Source organism: Aplidium turbinatum, chromosome 1 (assembly GCF_918807975.1).
Source record: "Aplidium turbinatum chromosome 1, kaAplTurb1.1, whole genome shotgun sequence".
In the NCBI taxonomy this organism is placed as follows: Eukaryota; Metazoa; Chordata; class Ascidiacea; order Aplousobranchia; family Polyclinidae; genus Aplidium; species Aplidium turbinatum.
In genome coordinates this window covers 32,796,731-32,817,848 of record NC_137472.1, presented here as the reverse complement: position 1 = coordinate 32,817,848, position 21,118 = coordinate 32,796,731, and the positions used below count along the sequence as shown (strand labels likewise).

General features: G+C 38.8%; 1 protein-coding gene across 1 annotated transcript in view; it reads left to right on the top strand.

The window, feature by feature from the left end:
• Nucleotides 1-21,118, top strand: part of LOC145768492 (uncharacterized) — a 46,982-nt gene that overhangs the window by 9,343 nt on the left and 16,521 nt on the right. The window contains exons 4-5 of the mRNA XM_082579999.1: nucleotides 16,625-16,681; nucleotides 20,737-20,856. Coding sequence (XP_082436125.1) covers nucleotides 16,625-16,681; nucleotides 20,737-20,856 — 177 coding nt within the window. The remainder of the gene's footprint in view (nucleotides 1-16,624; nucleotides 16,682-20,736; nucleotides 20,857-21,118) is intronic.

Below are 21,118 nucleotides of genomic sequence, written 5' to 3'. Positions count from 1 at the left end.
TTTATTGGAAAATCAAAGGAGTCTGATGAATGTCATAAAACGTGGTATACCAAACGACAAGAATTGTTACCCATTGCATAGTTGAAACGAAATGAACTAGAACTTGCATAATGGAGAGCGGGAGTCAAAGTGGAAGATTGCATTTACGACTAAGTGCAAAGATATGCCTTTATCCTTATTGAGTATACATATTGCGCGATGTGAAAAGAGACAAACGAGATGCTGCAATCTCTTACAACTCCATTACGGAGTTAAGCTTCCAAAGCACGCCAATCAATTACATTAAATACCCATGGCAAGAAGTTTGATAAAAACCCACAATGCAATTACACCCAGATTGAAATTATGCATCACTTGCCAAAGACAAGCAAAACAGAGCTTGATATTCTAGCCAAGGGCAACCCTTCTGACACGGATGAGTGTGATGATGCATGCTAATCATTAAGTACATCTGAAACTGACAGATCAGAATTTGCAATTACAAATAACGAAGGTGCACTTGATGCAATTAATAAAAGTCTTTTAAATCAAAATCTGTCACCAATCTAATTGAACATTTACTATGACATCAAGATGCATATGCTGTGTGATCATGTATTTTTTATTAAAAAATCAATAATCAGCAGTGCCCTATTTATGGCATATGCATTTCGCTCTACTACTGTAGAGCATCATTAGTGCCTTAATTGTATGACACTTCGAGTCTATTGATTGAAAGCGTTATGAATATAGCAATGAAAAATTCATGTCAATTGCAGAAGCTTGCAACAAAATGTATTTATCATACTTTTCTACATGAAGCAGGTAGCTTTTCTTGACAGTTTAACATGCATTAGTTGGGGGAAAAAATCTTTTTGCAGATTTGAGATATGGGGCATTGAAATGGAGTACCCCAAAACTTTTGTACAATAAAATAAAGTGTTTTCCGTTGCTTTTTTCACAAATGTAATAACATATTTGAATTCCTTGCCCCAAAAACTATAAGAATACATACTGACGTTAAATCAACGTTAATAATAGCAGATTATGCTTGACAAGAAATATTGTTTTCTTGTGTGCATTTGTACCGTTTCATTTAACACCTTTTATTCTACTATGTGCTTTATTTAAATGTGTCATTCATTGTAAATCGAACATAGAATGCATATAACTTATCAATTAAATTTAAAAAAAAAAAGATTATTATTTACTGATATGGTATCAATCGAGCAGGATTTAACAAAATGGGCAAACAAGCCTTGAAAAGTGTGTTTAGCAAGTCATAGACATGAGTTTTTGTTCGCCTCCAGCTTGGACTCCAGCCTGCACGATGGCAAGGCCTGTATTACGTAAGCCATGGTTAAAATAGAATTACTATATTTCTAAACTTTATACCATAAATCATTTTAGCAGAGTTTGTGTCAATTTAAACCCAGCTTTTTATCATTTAAACATTTTTGTTGCCAGATTTGTTGTGCACAGGGATGGACAATTCAGAATAATTCACTATTCCAGAATTATTCCAGAATACTAAACCGAATCCAGAATCCTATTAACTTCCATGCTCCAGCAATGTAAAAAGTAAAAAATTTCAGACACAAAAGCTACACAATCAAAGTAAACGTTTGTTGCAATGCAACACATTAAGGCATTCTAAATGACTGCCAGCCAAACGAGAGCAGTGTTGCCAGATGATAGAAGCCGATTGGTACCAAAAAGTAACTATCACAAGATATTTAAAACACCCTAAATAAAGCAATTTCGCCTAAAATACAAATAGTTTTTAAGACATAAAACACTCATCACACATAGGCAAACCTCTTGCAAAACGTTTTCTATACAAGCAGAGATTATTTGCTAAAAAGTTTAAAAAAATCAAAAAAACTTTCTTGAAAAAAATTGAGTGGGAAAAATTTCACCAAAGAGTTATTTGGTTCCAAGGTCAAAAAGCTTGGCAATAAAGACCTCTAAATTTCACCAGAATCTTTTAACTTGATATTCTATTTCCCCATCTGGCAACGCTGAACTGGAGTGCAGCTTAGTTGTCGTCAAGCTCACACTGGGAAAGCATCACTCGGAAGATGCTGAGTGGCAGGTATGCCGAGATATTTCAGAGCCACCTCATTTAGCAGGGCATCTGCTCAATGTTGTTACACCACCAGTCAAACTATCGCAGAGTCGCATACACACGTGGATTGAAAAAAGCGTTGCACGATTGTGCATGTGTACAAAGCGTGAAGAAAATTGTGCGCTTAGTTTCTTTTATTGCTCATGCGAGCGAGTGACGTCACAGGGTTGCATGCGCCGTACTCGCACAACGCGTGCAAAATGTTTTTGACAGTGCGGAACTGCGGATGGTGTCAGTGCAAAAAAAGTGAGTAAACCACACTTTGTCTCAAGCTGACAGCTTGCACAGTACAAGACTTATGCATATCTTTAAAACCGAATCTTATTACCCGGTTTTATTGCTGTTTTGGATTCAGATAGTTTAGGATCCGAATCCTTCTGGATTCGGTATTCTGAATTGCCCATCCCTAGTTGTGCAGTATGGTATATGTACGATTGTACGGGTCTGCTACTATTCGGTGAGAGCCTTTTTCGGGGAGTTTCTTGTTCGGTGATTTTTTTGAGTTTTTTTTAAAAATTATCGGGTACCGTAGCCTAATTATCATTGCCGCTTTTACATCGTTTTAACGTCGCTGAACGTTGAAATAAGACCCTAACCCTAAAACGGCAATGATAATTAAAAAAAAAATTTCAAAAAATCACCGAATAGAGAACTCTCCGAAAAAGGCTCTCACCGAATAGAGAACTCACCAAATCGGACTCACCGAAACGAGCCATTTCGTATATGTACAGTACAGTGTACACTAGGGTGCATCAGGAGCCCCGACCATGCAATTTTTATTTCTTCTATTGTTTAAATTGTTAGGCTATAGCATAGGCGCCTAAGCCGTGGGGGCCAGGCCCCCACGCATATTTCTGCGTGGGAGCAACTTTTTATGCTGCATTGATACATAAAACAACAGATGAACTAGCGATCGGCAGCAGGAAAACATTTTTAAATGCAAACCGCAACGGCTTCGCGATAAATAATCACTAGAATGAGTAGCGATGCTACAATCCCACCCCAGACAAAAAATATGTCATTTTACATTGATTTAACGTCTGCAGACGTTGAATCAATGTAAAAATGACTGATTTTGCTGCCTGAGACATAGCAAAAATCTACCATTTTGCGTCAATTCAATGTCATCAGATGTTAAATGCACCCAAAAACAACATAATTTGCTACGTTGACGCAGCGTGCGTTTAGCTTTATGCGTTTGCAAACAGACTCGGTGTCGCTTTCGAAAGTCGAAACCTCTGCAGAGAATTGTCGCGGCAGTGAATCGCTTGCTGTGAAAATGAACTTGAAGTCTCGGGGCCTGAGGTAACCACTAACCAACGTAACAAGGGCTGGTACAAACCGCATTGCGCACACGTGGCATAATCAACACAACAACGGACTCGCACAAACTGCACGGCGCATACACGACCGTTGCCATAGAAACCCGATCAAAGGCGGGGGAATAAGCGCATCTTTTGTTTCATCTTCAACACGAAAACGGGCGTATTACAGCGAATTGAAACTTGAAAGCAGGTCAGCTGGTCAGCGATAAGTTGCGATATTGTAGTGAAAAGGGAGCAATGTCAAGTCGAAAACTTAATCAAACGTCTCTCCGTAACTATTTTTCAAGCGCTGTTTACGGATGTCAGCAACTTTTAAATTTATTCAAGGTGACGTGCTGTTGAATTGATGTAAACATGAATGATTTTGCTTTCAACAGGTATATTTTCAAGCGTATGATCAAGTTAGTATTTTCATTCCATTTACAGTGTACCTTTTAGTAAACCTTTTTGTCTCTTGTTTCATGCTTATAAATCTAGTTCGTTGCTAAACTTTATGTTGTGCTTAGCTTAAAGAGTCGCAGTCCATCAACCGCTAGCCAACGCAGACGCATAGCATGTGGTTTGGTCGAGTTTTGTTTATAATAATTAACGGTAGGTCGAACGTAGTGATAACTCCGAGTGTGGCAATAAAAGCAATCCTAGTGTGACGACATACTGTAATTACGTCATCCATCTGCGTGACATTTCGCTGAAGTTACGTTGCTGCTGATGAAACATGCTTTCGCCCCCACGGCCAAAAAAATAGTTAGGCGCCTATGGGCTATAGTTATATGAATTAGAATGTGTGGTAAAAAATTACTTAATTCTTCCAACGTTTAGGTATGCCACACAGAACATAAACATTGATCCAGTACAGGCCATACAGGGTTGCCACTTAGCAGATTTTATTGCAAAATTTGAGAAATTTTGTAAGCTGTTTGGCAGCGAAATTTTGAGTTGGCAGAATTTTTAAGTTTGGCAGATTTATAAAACTCATAAGATTTGTTGAATTCCATTGAATTTGTGACAAAATTGTGGTTCTATCTTGTTGTTTGTGAAGTAAATGGTGGTTATGTTTCGGTTGTAATCGTTTGCTTTTAACAAAGTAACTATGAAATCTAAAAATGAAAAGCATATTAGTTCATTTTACTGGGTTTCATTTCAGTTTATCTTAGAGGTAAACTAAGCATAATTGGTTTGGCAGATTAAAGATGATTTTGTAAGATTTTTGGAAACTTTGGCAGAACATCAAATTCTAATCTGGCAACCCTGATCCAGTAACTGTGTGCAATTAAATTGCTAGGTGCTCAGATAAACTGTACTAAGGTAATATCGCTGATTTTCGTTGTTATATTATATGATATAGTGCAAAATAGGATAGGTTCAGGTATGGTAGATACCAGTTTCAACATCCTTTCAGCATTTTCTGTTGCTTAAAATTGCTTTTATTGTGATATCAGATGAATTTTTAACTAACAGTGATTGAAGTAAATTTAATATATAAATATGTCTTTGGATGAGTCAATTTCACCACTAACTCTGTTGAAGACAAGTGGAACAGGTGTGAAATCACCCACCCAAACACCAAAAACTCGACAATGTTCAAACATTTTTGGTGTAGGTGAAGGACTGTCTGAACTTAATGATGCAGAAATTACAGCTGAAGCAAACTGCCATCGTCTATGGCATGCAAGTATTACGTTGCATGCTGTATCACATTGAAGATGGAGCCAAAACCAATCGAACTAAATTTCAGGCTTCTAAAATTGTTCTATCAAAAATCTTTCCATTTTAATATAAAGCCAACTTTCCAATGGTCACCGAACTTTATGCCTGTAACAAAATCATTAATCTTTTTGATTGCAATAAGAGTAGCCACTTTTGGGTCGTGTAATCAGAAACAAGCTTATTTGGTTCAGCGCTGCCAAGCACGCAAGGAGGCTGAGAGAGACTCGACGTCATGAAAAACCACTTTCTGATATGAGTGCAAACACCAGCACAGCAGTCTTAGACGATAGTGAAAGTGAAAATACATGTACCTCGTCCGATCAAGCAAAGGCTAGGCGAAGCCACAAAGGTAGCAGGTACACAGGCATTTATACCTCATTATATTTTACAGTCCCAAAAGCTAGTACCTCTTGCGACACGCATGAAAATGATCCCAGCTCAGCTGGTTGCATATGAAGTTTTTATAGAAGAAGTTGGAGGTGACACATCGAAGGTAGTGACATCATATTTTTCAGCGGATCGCACCAGACGAAAGGTGGAAAAAGAAATAGCAAGTTCTGTGAAAGAAAAATGGAATCCACCAAAACTGTTATCCCTCCGGGTCTGCTACTATTCGGTGAGTCCGATTCGGTGAGAGCCTTTTTCGGTGATTTTTTTGAAAATTATCGGGTACTGTAACCTAATTAAAACCCCTAACCCCCTAACCTCAAACCCAAAAACCCAAACCCCAAACTCCCAAAAAAAAAAAACTCCCAAAAAACCCAAAACCCCCAAAAAAACCCAAAACCCCAAACCACCAAAAACCCAAACCCCAAACCCTAACCTCTATCCCCTAACCCCCATAACGGCAATGATAATTAGGCTACGGCGCGCAATAATTAAAAAAAAAAACTCACCAAATAGGGCTCTCACCGAAAAAGGCTCTCACCGAATAGGGAACTCACCGAATCGGACTCACCGAATCGGGCCATTCCGTATCCCTCCATTGGGATTCGAAGCTGCAATACAAACTAACTTATATAAATAAGAAAAAGGAGCGAGTAGTTATAGCAGCTGGCACTACAAAGGAAATGAAAATTCTGAGCATCCCTAGTTATGAACCTGGAACAGACCGTAAAACGGGTGAAATAGTTGCAAAAGTTTCAGCTGATTTGATTAAACAATGGAACTGTTCGAAGTGTGTTGTAAATTTAGTGTTTGATACCACTTCAAGTAACACTGGACATGTATTGGCAGCATGTATCAGCCTGCAGCAGCAGTTGGATCGACCGATTTTATGGTCTGGATGCAGGCACCACATAGGTGAAGTGGTGATCACTCATGTTTTCAATGAGCTAAAAATAGAGACATCAAAATCCCCTCATGTGATGTTGTTTGTAAGACTACGCAAAAACTGGGGAATGATTCCACGTTGCTCGGCTGAAAAACTAGCTAGATTGGACATATCTAGTTTTGATGAAGAAGCGAAAGTATTACAGCTGAAAGAAGATGTTCTCAGGTTATGCAGAGCGCAGGAGAAGTTTAAACGTGATAACTATGTACAATTGTACATAGGCGCCGACTTTTATTTTTGCACGGGGTGGCGGATAGCACAATATGGCAACCTAAACACTTTCAAACTGCATGTTTTTGTTTGATTTTTACTAAGCGTGTTTCGTAGATGCAATTGTCTTTTCACACCTGATTTGTAGCTCGATAATTTACAAAGCAACTTTAAAACAAAGCACAGGAGGTATGTCGTGAATTTTATTGTTGCGTTGCTGCTCTGACAATTAACATTTGGCAAAAGTATTTTTGCGAACAGCAGCTCTGTCAATCTAACTGTTAATCAACTGGTCAAGTTGTCATGGTAGATCGCAAGTAGTTTTTATGCACCTGAGTGCACTAAACGATCGCTCCGCCTTGCAGGTGGTGGAAGGCAACGATAAGTATATTTTCACAATGCAGACCACGTTTGGAAGCATTAATGAAATTGTTTCATTGCTTTCAAATAGATCAAGCAGTTGCAAATCAGACAGAATGCTCTACCTTTGCATCTATCGTAATGTAGCCACGGGAATTCGCTCCCCACGATTTTTGATAGCTTCTCCCTTCAACAGCGATTATCCTGCTCGTGCTAACGCCTTTTGGCAGTGGCACACTTTCGTTTCGTTCAGGCGTTTGATCACTTTCATGCTGGCTGAAATCCTGACTAGACGCAACAAAAAATGACTCAATGGAGGGCTGCAATTTTGAACGCTTTTTCGGTGGCATCTTTAAGCAGAATACTTTTACTGGACGACTTTTCGTAATTTTTTTTATGATGCAACAAGCAACTCCTATGTCAGACCAATAAATTCCCGCCTCAGACTTTTACAGGACGACTTTTCGTAATTTTTTTTATGATGTAACAAGCAACTCCTATGTCAGACCAATAAATTCCTGCCTCACAGTTTGTCACGCATTGACACGTAATATTACTGCATGAAGTAGATAACAAAGTAGAAATTAAAGCATGAAGTAGATGACAGTACAGTCCAATAATAATTGAAATCGGAAAATAATTCAAAATGCAAAATCTTGAGCAATTGAAAAAGGTTGCTTTTATTATTGGGAATTGGCAGGGGGTGTAGCTTTCCTCGAATAGAATCATATAAACGTGTAAATTTGCAGAACGTTAAAACTGCTACTTTACTAAGTGCACGTTTTAAATAAAACTTAAAAAGTTTCGAAAATTGCACATTTTTAATGAAATTTGAAAATAGATATTCAATTAGGGGGTGAAGCTATCAATCATCGAGATAATTTTATTTCCAAGTATTTTATAGCTGGCATAATTTATAGCGATATTATGAGCAGTTTAAAAATTTTCAAAAAATATTTTTGAAGGACGCAATGGAAAGATCGTATTTTATTGATTAATAAATCCCATTGTAAACCTAACAAATGTAACAATGACTTATGACAAGTAACAAATAAAACGATCGCAACAACAAGGAAAAAACTCGTAGCCACGTGTTGCGTAAAAAACAATCATTTTCTTCGCAATACTATACTGTATTGGTTCACCTCTTGCTTTACGTTGACTTGAAGCGAAAACCAATGATCAAAAAAAGATTTAAACGTCCGTTTAAATTACATTTATTTGCAGCAAGTAATGTAACCTAAACGGGGTGGCTGCCACCCCGCCACAGCGGTTACGGGGTGGCGTGGCCACCCCGTAACCCCGTAAGTCGGCGCCAGTGACTATGTATAAAGAATTTATTCATTTGTACTTGGGCTACCTTGATCCAAATCAACTAGTCAATTTCATGAGGCCGGGTGCTTTAAAGGCACGTTGGATGGCCAAGATCATATATATTCTTAAACTAAGCTTACTGGAACACTAGATTATTTAGAGCCTAATTTAGCTACCCAAGACCGTGAATGTTTGTGCATTGCATGATTTTGCATCCTACCCTGCTATACAGGACGGAACCCAATCATTATGATATTCTAAATATCAATTAGTATAAAATATTGTTTCGTACACGCATACTATAGTGGCACTAAATTCAGAGTTGTTAACTAGAACGTGACTTTTTGAGTTAAAAGAGGTTAAATTGCACAAGAGTTACCGTTCAATAACATTAGGGCCATGTGGCATACCTAAATGTTCACGAAACTTTATAGCATTTTCACACACTGATTTTCTCACCCAGTCTAACAGTTTAGGCAGTAGAAGAAATGCAATGTTAATATTTTTCAAAAATATGGGGCAGCTGATGCACCCTAGTGTACACTACAGTGATCTCCCTTAAGGTTTTACCGTATCTACCTTGTTTGTTTTTCTAATATATCAATATTCTGAATATATGTTGTGAACTAATACATACTTTATTACGCAAGCTTATATTAGCTTTAACAAACTAAATGGAACATCTAAATAAATATATACAAATGAATTAAGCTTAGTAGCCTACCGTACTTCAGACAATAAGATTATCAACCTGAACCGCACCTCAACATAACAAGCAAGTAAACAGAGTGGGAGCGCCAACTAAACAGTTGCGTTGGCCAAAGGCATTATACGAACAGAACGCCAGTTTTTTTGTGTTTGCAATTCAACATTAGGTTCAATGGTTGAGTGTTATTAACCGCACCATCGTCTGCAGAGCTCCTCTCACAGGTAATTTCTCGTTTGACGTCATTAGAAACATTTCTAATTCTGGAGTTCACTTCATTCGATTTCTCCAATTCAGCAGAGTTGACGGGGTCTTCAAAGTCTCGTCCTGGCGCTGCCAAGTCTCTGCCAGATACAGTTGCTTCCCTTCCGTTTGGGAACTTTACCACAGCATAGTTTGGATTTGCATTCACAAGTTGAACCTCGTCCACTAGTGGATCGTACTTGTTACGTACAAAACGTTTCACCAGTATCTTGTCTTCTTCAGTCAACCACAAAGGTACACATATTCCAAAAGTTGAGCGTCGTGGAAAATTGAAACGTCTTTTGTGAGGTGTTTCATTTGCGTTATCACTATGCACTACGGCTGGCATACTAAACATGTTGAACAAAGATTTTAAACAAGTAATACATACAGTATGAGAAGTAGTGTTACTACAAGGATAAACAAAGGGAAAACGCGAAATTCATCAACAACAGTTAAAAAGAAATGATTTTTAGCATTTGACGGCAATGGTCCTTTAAAGTCAATACTCAATACTCAACCGTTCAAATGGTTGCGTTGCCTTAATCAATGTAGCTTTTGGAAGTTTGTAAAACCTTGGCTTCACTTCGCAACGAACTTTGCAATTTGTGACCAATCTTTTCACATCATCTATCGAGTATGGCAAATTCATTGTTCTTACAAAATGTTGCATTCTATGATTGTCACAACTCCTGGATGACACAAATTTTCATGAATTTCTTTCAATGTGTTCCTAGTCGTACTGGCACAATACGCACGAGATAAAGCATCAGATGCCACGTTAAGTTTGCCTTTGTGATACACGATATCATACAAATATGATACTGTGCCAATTCGACTCGCCAACGCATTATCTTGTTGTTTTTTACTTTTCCTCTTCTTCTGTGGTCGAACGTAAAAGCAACTGAATTTGATCAGTGATCAAAGTAAAATGTCTGCCTAAAAGGAAATGTGACCACTTTCGAACTGCTTCTATTATGGCAGTAGCTTCTTTTTCGATACTGGAATATCGCTTTTCAAGGTCCGAGAAAAAAACGCCACAGGCCTCCCCGCTAGAGTGCATCAGTTGCCACTTTATTTTTAAAAAAATGGAAATTCAACTCGGCCCTTGGTAGTTTTGTTCCTATTCACCAAAAAACGTCATAGCCAAAATTTTATTGAATTTGAACTTCATTAAGGGGGTCAACAGTGAACTCAAAATTTTGGAAAATTAACGCATCCGTTATCACAGTATGTACAGCAAGGTAAGGAAAGAAAAGTGGAATAAATACACAGTTACACTGTAACTTCCATATTATGGTTATGTGTAAGAACAGCTTCTCAGGCTGTTTAAATCGTAAATCAGTGTGTACATAAAACAAAATATAAGAGGTGGAAATGTTGAAATGATGTCATTAAAATTAGAGAATTGGACGTCAGTGAAGCACTTGACTACTGACTATGCTCCAGGCCTGTGAACTCGTTACATAGACCAAATTAAGTTTTAGTAAAGTCGTTAACTAAGCTCAGACATGCACATATTTCAAAGCAAACTTAAAAGTTCACACCAACGTAGTTATATACCAAATTTATCATTTATACAACGATTCAACATTGTCAAACGTTGAATTTGTGCTACTATGGTCACTTCTCTCAACTGAATCGATGTAAAAGTTAAGACTGTCTTATAAAAGTTAATTTACGTTGCTGTTATCTATCTTCAAGCTTCTATCTATCTTCTATCTAGCTAGCTTCGACAAACCATTAAGCAAGCATAACTCTAACTAAACAGCAAACGAATCAAATTATCAAACAACGGTTATTTCAACTGCATATTATACAACGACTAGTTTGTTGATTGTTCAAAGACAATAAACCATTGTGACGTACAATGGCCAGATTGCAGGGAAATTCCACAACGTGACCGACGGATATTCACAATATAGCTTTAAACATCAAACTTTGACTTGGATGTTGACCCCCTTAACCAACTCCGATTGACAAAATATTTCACATCCTGTGTTTTTTCATTATTTGGAACAAAATTACCAAGGGCCGATCAAAAATTCCAACATCGGGGCAACTGATGCACTCTACTCCCCGCCTGATGTAATATTGCGGACAACGCAATATCTGAGGCATCAGTTTCGACTGAAAAGGACAAGTTTTCATTTATTACCTTCAAAGTGGCTTCTGCCAAGACTTGCCGAAGTTCGTTAAAACACGAGATAGCTTGATCACTCAGGGGAAACCTATTACTATCAATAAGTGGTTTTTATTTGTCCGAATATTGCGGTATCCATCGAGCATAATATGCCATAAGACCAATAACTCGTCGTAGCTCTTTGGCTGAGGTTGGAACCGGCATTTCTAGTAACGACTTCACTCTATCGCGATCAGGGCTTAAACTGCCATTACTCATTTCATACCCCAATAAGTTGGTCTTGTCTGTGGAGTAGGTGCACTTGTCATTATTGAAGGTGAGATTGCACTTGTTTGCAACTGTTAGGAAATGCTGAAGGTTTTCATCATGTTCTTCCTTTGTCTTACTGCACATGGTAATATTGTCCAAACAAGTGAATGTGCCTTTACAATCATTGCTCTCGATGATATTGTCAACAGGGTCTGCTACTATTCGGCTAATCCGATTCGGCGAGTTCCCTATTCGGCGAGTGCCCTATTCGGCGAGTTTTTGAAAGGGAATTATCGGGTACCGTAGCCTAATTATAATTGCCGTTTTTACATCGTTAAACATTGAAATCGTGCAGAAAGGAATAAAAATAAAATGTTTGAACTATTAAATTAAAATTCGTTATGTCAGTTCAGTTGAGTTGTTTTTATTTCTGACCATCATATCAAAAACAATACACGTCAACATAGCAAAGGTAGAAGCGACAAAACGCGAACGTTAAAACGTGCTTCAATTCGTCATGGCAGTTCAGTTGTTTTTATTTTTGATCATGATATCAAAAACAATTCACGTCAACATAGCAAAGGTGTAGAAAAAGGTAGAAGCAACAAAACGTGAACGTTAAAACGTGCTTGTGACCGAAGTAAGTTATTGAGTTGAAAGAAATTTGGCACGGTTGCAACACCTTCAGAAAAGTTTAAGAAATGTTTAATGTCTGTAATCATGTTTAAATCATGTTTAATGTCTGTAAGTTAGTACTTTTGAATAGTTAAAATGATTAGTTTGGATCAACAAATGTGTGGCCTACAGCTTGGATTGAAAGGAAATTATTGGGTACTGTAGCCTAGTTATCCCGACCAGCAGAAATTGCCGTTTTTACATCGTTTTAACGTCGCTAAACGTTGAAAGCGCGTAGAAAAGAGAACTTTGCTGACTAGGATACGTTGAAACTGGGAAACATTCACAGAAGCCCTTCGATTTGTTCCAAGAACCCATTTAGCCTAACAGTTCATTTGTACATTGATTCAACGTCTGAATACATTATCTTAAAAATGCAACGTATCGAAGGGCTTTTGTGAAAGTTTCTCAGTTTCAACGCAGGCCTTAAAACTCGTGTTTTTTTCCGGCAGCCATCGTGGCCTACCAAGAGCTCCTTCTCGGCGGCCAAATCTGTGTGCTTGGAGGCCAAAATACATTAACGATAGCACAAGTAAATAGCATTAAACTTGCAACAATGTTAAAATGATCACTTAGCGTTGTTGAAGTCTGGGCGACGTCCTGCAATAGAATTGTTGTACCACGCATTAAATGCTTTATCGGGATTGTAATCCGGCATTGCAGGACTATCTAACGACCCTAAATTGTTTTAACTGCTCGCAGCTCAGTAAATTGTTTCAACTGCATGCCACCTTTCATAAAACCTGACCATTTATTCCGTTATGATGTCGCCATTGAGGGTGTGAAGTCACTAACCCACAGCGTTCTCAACTATGAAGAGGCGTGTTTTACCCACGGATGTCAACTAAATAAGTATTTCAATGATGTGAAGGACATTAGGACATTAAAAGAAGCATAATTTTTGCAAAATATGATCAAAAAATGTTTTCCCCTCGAATGCCAACTAACCTAGTTCTCCTTTTTAACAATGGTTCAATGTCAGACAACATTGAATCGATATAAAAACGACAATATTACCAGCCGATGTAAATTAGCACTTCGGATTAACACTTTGTTAAAATAAACATCGGGAATTGCAAACAAGACTTACAGCGCTGGTGATCGCAGCTGGATATATTCAATACAACAGTAGTAACTATGATGCGCTGACCTAATTCTGCGTCACTCTTTGATACTACATGTTTTTGACATTTAATCCACGATCATTCTATTGCGAAATTAAATAATTGGCTAGAAGAAACTGGCGGCCAAACTTGGCCGACGGAAGATGTAGCACAGGTGGTCCGGTCATTCAAGCACTACTTAGCGGACATTGCCATGATGGCCTCCGGCTGCTTTAAGGCTTGCAACGTATCCTAGTCATCAAAGTTCTCTTTTCTACACGATTTCAACGTTTAGCGACGTTAAAAAACGATAGGCCACACATTTGGTTAGCCTTTTCATTCTGTTACTACAATGTAAAAATGAACTGTTAGGCTAACTGGGTTCTTGGAACAAATTTTTGCTGGTAGGGATAACTAGGTTACGGTACTCGATAATTTCCTTTCAATCCAAGCTGTAGGCCACACGTTTGTTTATCCAAACTAATCATTTTAACTATTCAAAATCAAAAGTACTAACTTATAGATATAAACATGATTTTTTTTGTAACATTTCCTTTTTTTTATTTTCCCTTCACATCTTAAATTTTTCTGAAGGTGTTGCGACCGTGCCAAATTTCTTTCAACACAATAACTTACTTCGGTCACAAGCACGTTTTAACGTTTGCGTTTTGTCGCTTCTACCTTAAAAACAACTGAACGGACATGACAAATTCAAGCACGTTTTAGCGTTCGCGTTTTGTCGCTTCTACTTTTGCTATGTTGACGTGTATTGTTTTTGATATGATGGTCAGAAATAAAAACAACTGAACTGACATGACAAATTTTAATTTAATAGTTCAAACATTTTATTTTTATTCCTTTCTGCACGTTCAGCGACGTTAAAACGATGTAAAAACAGTTAGGCTACGGTACCCGATAATTCCCTTTCAAAAACTTGCCGAATAGGGCACTCGCCGAATAAGGCTCTCGCCAAATAGGGAACTAGCCGAATAGGACTAGCCGAATCGGACTCGCCGAAACGGGCCATTCCGTTGTCAACAATTCTTTGAAATCAAGGTACAGCATTTGTTAATCCAAACGATAGTCTTTTGCTTTGATACAATCTACCATTGGCTTCAAAAGCTGTATAAGGCCGATCTTCCACAGGAATTTCAACTTGATGGTATGCACTTTTCAGATCCAATGTGCTAAAAAAAGAATAGTGAGCAATCTTGTTGACCAAATTTTGCATGTTAGGCAATGAATATCTGTCTAACAACGTAAACTTATTGATAGTTTGACTGTAATCAATGCACATTTTTTTTCCTGTGATTTTCTCCAGATACCACAAGGACTTGAGCTCGCCATGGTGCAGTGCTTGGCTCAATTACACCTTGCTGAAGATCATTTTGTATAGTTTCAGTTATAAACCTTTCATTAGCAGCAGACTGCTTTCTGGACTTAGTCACAATTGGCTTACAGTTGGGCGATAAATGTTGAAACAATCTTGGACAAATATCCGTTTTCTCGCATTTTAGTGCTCCTAGATACAAAGGAGCTTCGCTACCTCCAAAGTTAATGTTTACCGGTACGCGCTTATGCTGAGCCAAGAAGTCTTGCCCCAGAATAACGTCGGTTAGCAAATTATCAAGCCTGATAAGTTTCACTTTATCGTATTCACGTCTTTGAAAGCAAACTTTAACAGTAGAAAATTCATCGCTTCTTGTGAAATTTTTTTTATTCACGGCCACACCAATTTCATTAAACTCTGGTTCGATAGGAATTGCATTCTTTAAAGCAAAATGTTTGCTCACATGACTTAGGGTAGAACCCGTGTTCACAAGTGCTCTTGCAGTAACACCATTAATAAATACGCACAGTGTAGTTAACTTTATTTGGAGCAGAATGTAAGGAGAATAAAGAAGCACTAGACGGATTTTGTGAAATTCGTTTTCTACGAGAATGACACTCTCTTACATAGTAACCAAGATAACCACACTTATAGCACTTACTGTTCTTCGCAGGGCAAATTTCTCTTCCATGATTGTCAGGACAGCCACAGTGAGAGCATTTTTTCTTCAAGTCAGTTACAGCACAACTTTCATTTAACAGAAGTCTTTCACGCAAGGAAATCTCTTGTTCAGCCTATTCTCTCTGAGAACACTGTATCGCGTTGGCAAATGTTGATGTGTTTTCTTGGCAGTAGGTTTGCTGTTGATTTAAAACTAGAAAGGCATCAGAATTTTTCTGAGCAATATCTAATGAGCAAGCTTGATTAAAAATAGTATCGAGGGTTATGGTCTCTTCTCTAATATTTTCCAAGAGTCTTTGACGTATTGATGCAGACAATATCCCTGATATAAAAGTGTCGCAAATTGCTTCATTGCGGCAAACTTCTGTGGTTACGGCTTTATTATAATTGCAATCTTGAGATAACCGCTTCAAGTTTAATACGTCATCATCTAGTGACTGTTCTGCCTGTTGTTTGCACATCATTAGCAAATGTCTGGCAAATATGAGATTATTTGGTTTCACATATAATCTTTCTAAAGTTCTTATTGCAAGTTCATAAGTATTACATTCACTGATATAATCGTAAACATCCTTATCAACGTGGGCGATCAAACATCGCAGTTTATTGTCATCACTGATTTCTGGTTCAGCTGGAAATGCTGCAAGAAAATTCGCGAATGTTCGATGCCAATGTTTCCACTCTTTACTAGCTTGACTAGAGTTGAGATCAACGCTGAACAAACTGGGCTTTATAAACTTGCTATCCATCTTCAATTAGTTTGTTAAATTGAACTAATACATACTTTATTACGCAAGCTTATATTAGCTTTAACAAACTAAATGGATCATCTAAATAAATATAAACAAATGAAGTAAGCTTAGTACTTCAGACAATAAGATTATCAACCTGAACCGCACCTCAACATAACAAGCAAGTAAGCAGAGTGGGAGCACCAACTGAACAGTTGCGTTGGGCGAAGGCATTATGTGTGGAACACGGCAGGAGTTTCTACTGTAGCATACAACGCAAATTACACGACAATATACAACTTTGAAATTTGTATAATCTGCTTTAATGTCCACCAGTTCTTGTTGGATCGGTATTTCCAATTGTACTTGTAACAATAACATGTGTTAATGTTTGCTATATTTTTCAGTTTATCGGAGCTGGATATTTTGGTATCGAAACTGTAAGAAGAAAGTCAACTTGCTTTGTAAGTTAAATTGTTATCAGAAAAGTTAAATAAATGCGTTTGAAAACTTTTGTATGGTTCATGCAAGAAAGCACCTTTTTGGTGGAATAGCCTGATGTGGTGCAGCAGATTCTTGGACGACCAATTCAGTGCAGACGCACTGTTATACAGCCAGCATTTCATGATTAAAATCCAATTAATGCTAATTAAAATACAACAATGTCTGCAATTCGGTGGATTTTCCGCGCCGAAACCCAGCTTGCTCTTTTAGAAGGAGCGGGTCGATGATTGGGTTGACGCGTACGTAGATCAGTCTTTCGAGGATCTTGAAAGGAACACAGAGGGATATCGGACGATAACTCCTTGGGTCCTCTGGTGGCTTGTGAGGCTTAGTGATCGCAACTACTAAAGCTCTTCTCCAGATTTTTGGGATTGTGAGGTGGTGCAGGCAGGAAGAGAGGAATCTACGTAACCAGGACTTTAGGGCATGGCCAGCATGGAGCACAAGCTCAGGGCAGATCTTATCCGGCTCTGGAGACTTGTGTGGTTTCAGTAGGCGGAGGGCGGTGGCAAATTCTTCTGGGGTGAAGTCTCCAGAGATTGTTTCCTGCCAAAGGGCAGATACTTCCTTGGCAACAAGGCGGGATGCCTTGCGGTCCTTTGTCTTGTAGACCCCGTTCTGCACTAGCTGGGAAGCGATGGCATTAGCAGGAACGGCACTGACGAGGGGAGTTTGCTGAGCACACAGTGAGGTTGTTGATGATGCCCCATGCTTTGCGGCTTGAGTGTGAGAAGTCGATGGTTTGGACAGCTTCTTTCCATCGCTCAAGCTTCTTTGTGTCTAGCCGCTCAAGTAATCTGGTGGCGGCGGTGTTAGAAGCAGCACCACTTGTGGTGCTTAGGTAGGAGCGATAGAGAGCTTCACACTCAGAGTCCCAGCATGGTGTATAGCTGGTTCGATGGCCCTGTGGTATTGTAGCCTTTGCTGCAGTTATTATGGCATTGCAGAAGTCCTGGTATGCCTCGTCTGCGTTGCATGTTTCAGGTGATGGTAACTTTGCAGCAGACCATCGCTTCACCGGTGAACTCGGGACAGGAGCCACAAGTTTTGGGGCGATGATGAGGGACGGCCGGTGTTGGGATCGCGGGAACTTCTCAAGCACACGTCTGTCTGGAAGAGAGCTGTCGACACTCGCGAAGGCCAAGTCAGGGTTTGTCCCTGTTCCCCGGCGGCCGGAGTGGAAACTGGCTGGTTTCTTTGGGTTGAATAGGAGGGCAAGATGGTTTGTAGAGGCCCAGTCAGCCAGCAATTCTCCGTCGCTGCTTGTATTGTTGTAGCCCCAGTCGATGTGCTGGTAGTTGAAATCGCCAGCGTAGAGACTGGGGGAGGGGAACGTTGGAAGGGATGGTGGCAACATTCGCGAGGGTGGGGGCTTGTAGATGTTGACGATGTTGTAGTCTAAGATACAAATGCACACCCACTCAATCTCATCGTCAATTAGAGATTGGTCGACAAAGGTCCACTTCAGGCTCTCATGCACAAACGTGGCAATGCCGTGCTTCCTGCTCAAGGTAGACTCGGCTAGCGTGTAGTTGGGAATAGCTAGCCTATCTGCAGTTATGCAGTGGGTCTCTTGGAGGAGGATGACGAGTGCCCGGTTGGTATGGGCAAGCTGCTCCACAACTTTGATCTTGCTTGTTGTGTAGCCTTCTATGTTGAGCTGCAGAATGGTGGGGCGTCTGAACTTGTCCAATGTCCATTGCCCCTTGCAGCTGTGCCGTCCGGGTGGAGGCTCTTGGTTCACAAGTTTCGTTTGGCATCTGCTTGGGTGCAGACTGCAGATGTTATTTACAGGATGGGGCACGAGGAGCCACTTGTCGTCTATCCCATTGATAAGTCAAAGTCGAATTACATAAGTTTTACTTGTTTAAGATTTTAAAACCAAGTTTATTTCTATTGTCCATCATACATCAATCAAAAGATTATGTGGAACACAATGTACTTTTCTTCGTATTACTATTAATGAGAAGGATATAGCTGCTTTTTTGAAGCCAGCAGTTTAATTTGTGACTTATTTGAAGACTATACACAATTACATGTCAAGTTCACAGTGTAGTTTGTTCCGAGCTTGTGTCTTCACACGTGCAAGCAGGGTTACCAGACAGCCAAAACCAAAACAACCCAACTAACGAAAAAGCCAATTTTTTTAAAACACTACCAAGCCAAGTTTTTCTTCAAAACAATGACATGAATAACAAAGAACAATTAATAACAATCATGGTTTGGCTTGCCGGAATGGCCCGTTTCGGCGAGTCCGATTTGACTAGTCCGATTTGGCGAGTTCCCTATTCGGCGACTTTTTGAAATTTTTGAAAGGAAATTATCGGGTACCGTAGCCTAATTATCATTGCCGTTTTTACATCGTTTTAACGTCGCTAAACGTTGAAATCGTGCAGAAAAAAATAAAGTGTTTGAACTATTAAATTAAAATTCGTCATGTTTATGTCTATAAGTTAGTACTTTTGAATAGTTAAAATGATTAGTTGGATCAATAAATGTGTGGCCTACTATCGGGTACCGTAGCCTAGTTATCCTGACCAGCAAAAATTTGTTCCAAGAACCCAGTTAACCTTCACAGTTCATTTTTACATTTTGGTAATAGAATGAAAAGGCTGACCAAATGTGTGGCCTACAGCTTGGATTGAAAGGAAATTATCAGGTACCATAGCCTAGTTAACTTGACCAGCAGAAATTGCTGTTTTTACATCGTTTTAACATCGTGACTTAAAATTCAAAGAACCTAATTAGCCTAACAGTTGGTGTTTACATTGTTTCGAATATTGAATAATATTCAATCGTTGGATTTGCAGAAGGCGTCGTTGGATTTTCAAAAAATTGCCGAATAGAGAACTCGCCGAAAAAGGCTCTCGCCGAATAGGGAACTCACCGAATCAGACTCGCCGAAGAGTAGCAGACCCTGGCTTGCAGTATATCTTGTTGAATCACAGAGCATCCATACACAGTAGTATACAAGAAAAAAATCAGTTGCAACAAGTCACAAACAAAGCAAAACTAACAATTCCACAAAATGAAACACTTCAGTTTTACCCATGCACTTGCATTATTGTATTGATAGAAGAATAGAAGATTCATTTTGATACACTGTCTGTGACCTAGCTGTCTCTTACAGCTGTCCCAACAACCCTTTCCATTCATGCAGTGATCCAGTCTAAACGATCAAGGAATGTGTGTTGACTCACCAATAACATGGTGCGAGTGGAATATCTTGAAAATATGAAAAGGCTTGCCTGCAAACCAGGTTTACCAGCTATCCAAACCCAAGGCTTTGCCAAACCCCATGAAATGAAGTCAAGTAGTATCAACCACTACCACGGAAATCAACCGATCCAGAAGAGTAAACGATACAAGTATATATAACAGTTTGCCAAAAAAAAGCCAAACAAAAATTTGCAAGCCAAAAATGGGATATTTGGCTTCACATAAGCCAATATGGCAACCCTGGGTCCAAGTGCAGGAAAGCCACACAAAATAACGTCACAAACAGCCATTGTTACTGATTCTACCGAAAAATGGACTAAACAAATGAGCTAGAATAGGCGCTGAGAACTAAAGTTAAAATCAGGTAACATTTTCACTTACCAGTCAATAATCGTGACAAAGTAAGGTGTTACCAGCATTTCTGTTCACAACTTGTACAATACAGTAGCACACTAGTACTAGTACATAAGGGCGAACATCATCATCATCAGTACTAGTACAACAGCATACCACGTTCTTGCCCCCTTAGAGAATCTTCACGCCCCCCAGGGGAGCGCACCTCCCATTTTAAGAACCACCGCTCATGGAATTTAAAACACTTATTTCAATATAGTAAAACTTTTTTTGTTAAAAAGACACATTGTGTTTTTGTTTATTGTACGTATGTGTGTTTTATCATTATCATACATTCGTTTTTGCTTTTATTGTAGTTTTTATTTTCAATATCTAATGTAATTGACAACAGTGTTATAAGTAACATCCTTTTTGTTCATGTCATAATTATTTACTTTTTTAGATTGTTGCCTTAATGGCACTCGCAATGTCTACCTTTTTATTTGCTGTTTTACAAATGACAATCAGCATATGTGCCATGATAGGAGACAGACATCAAGACAATCGTTATCACGAGGATTCTGTAAGCTTACTTTTTGTTTGTTTTTTGCTTCACATACAAATAAGTTTTTATGTTTCATGTGTACTAAAATTAGTATTTATACTTCATAAACGAAACCACATAAATGAAGTAATAAAACAATGAAAACTATTAACACTACAAACAGTGCTCAATGCTAAGCAAAAGAGCAAAGCAGAGCGAATTAAATCAACTATAGTTATTACTATCTGAATCCTTAACAGCCTGTTTCACCTGTCGTACACGGATCATCATTTGAATTTTC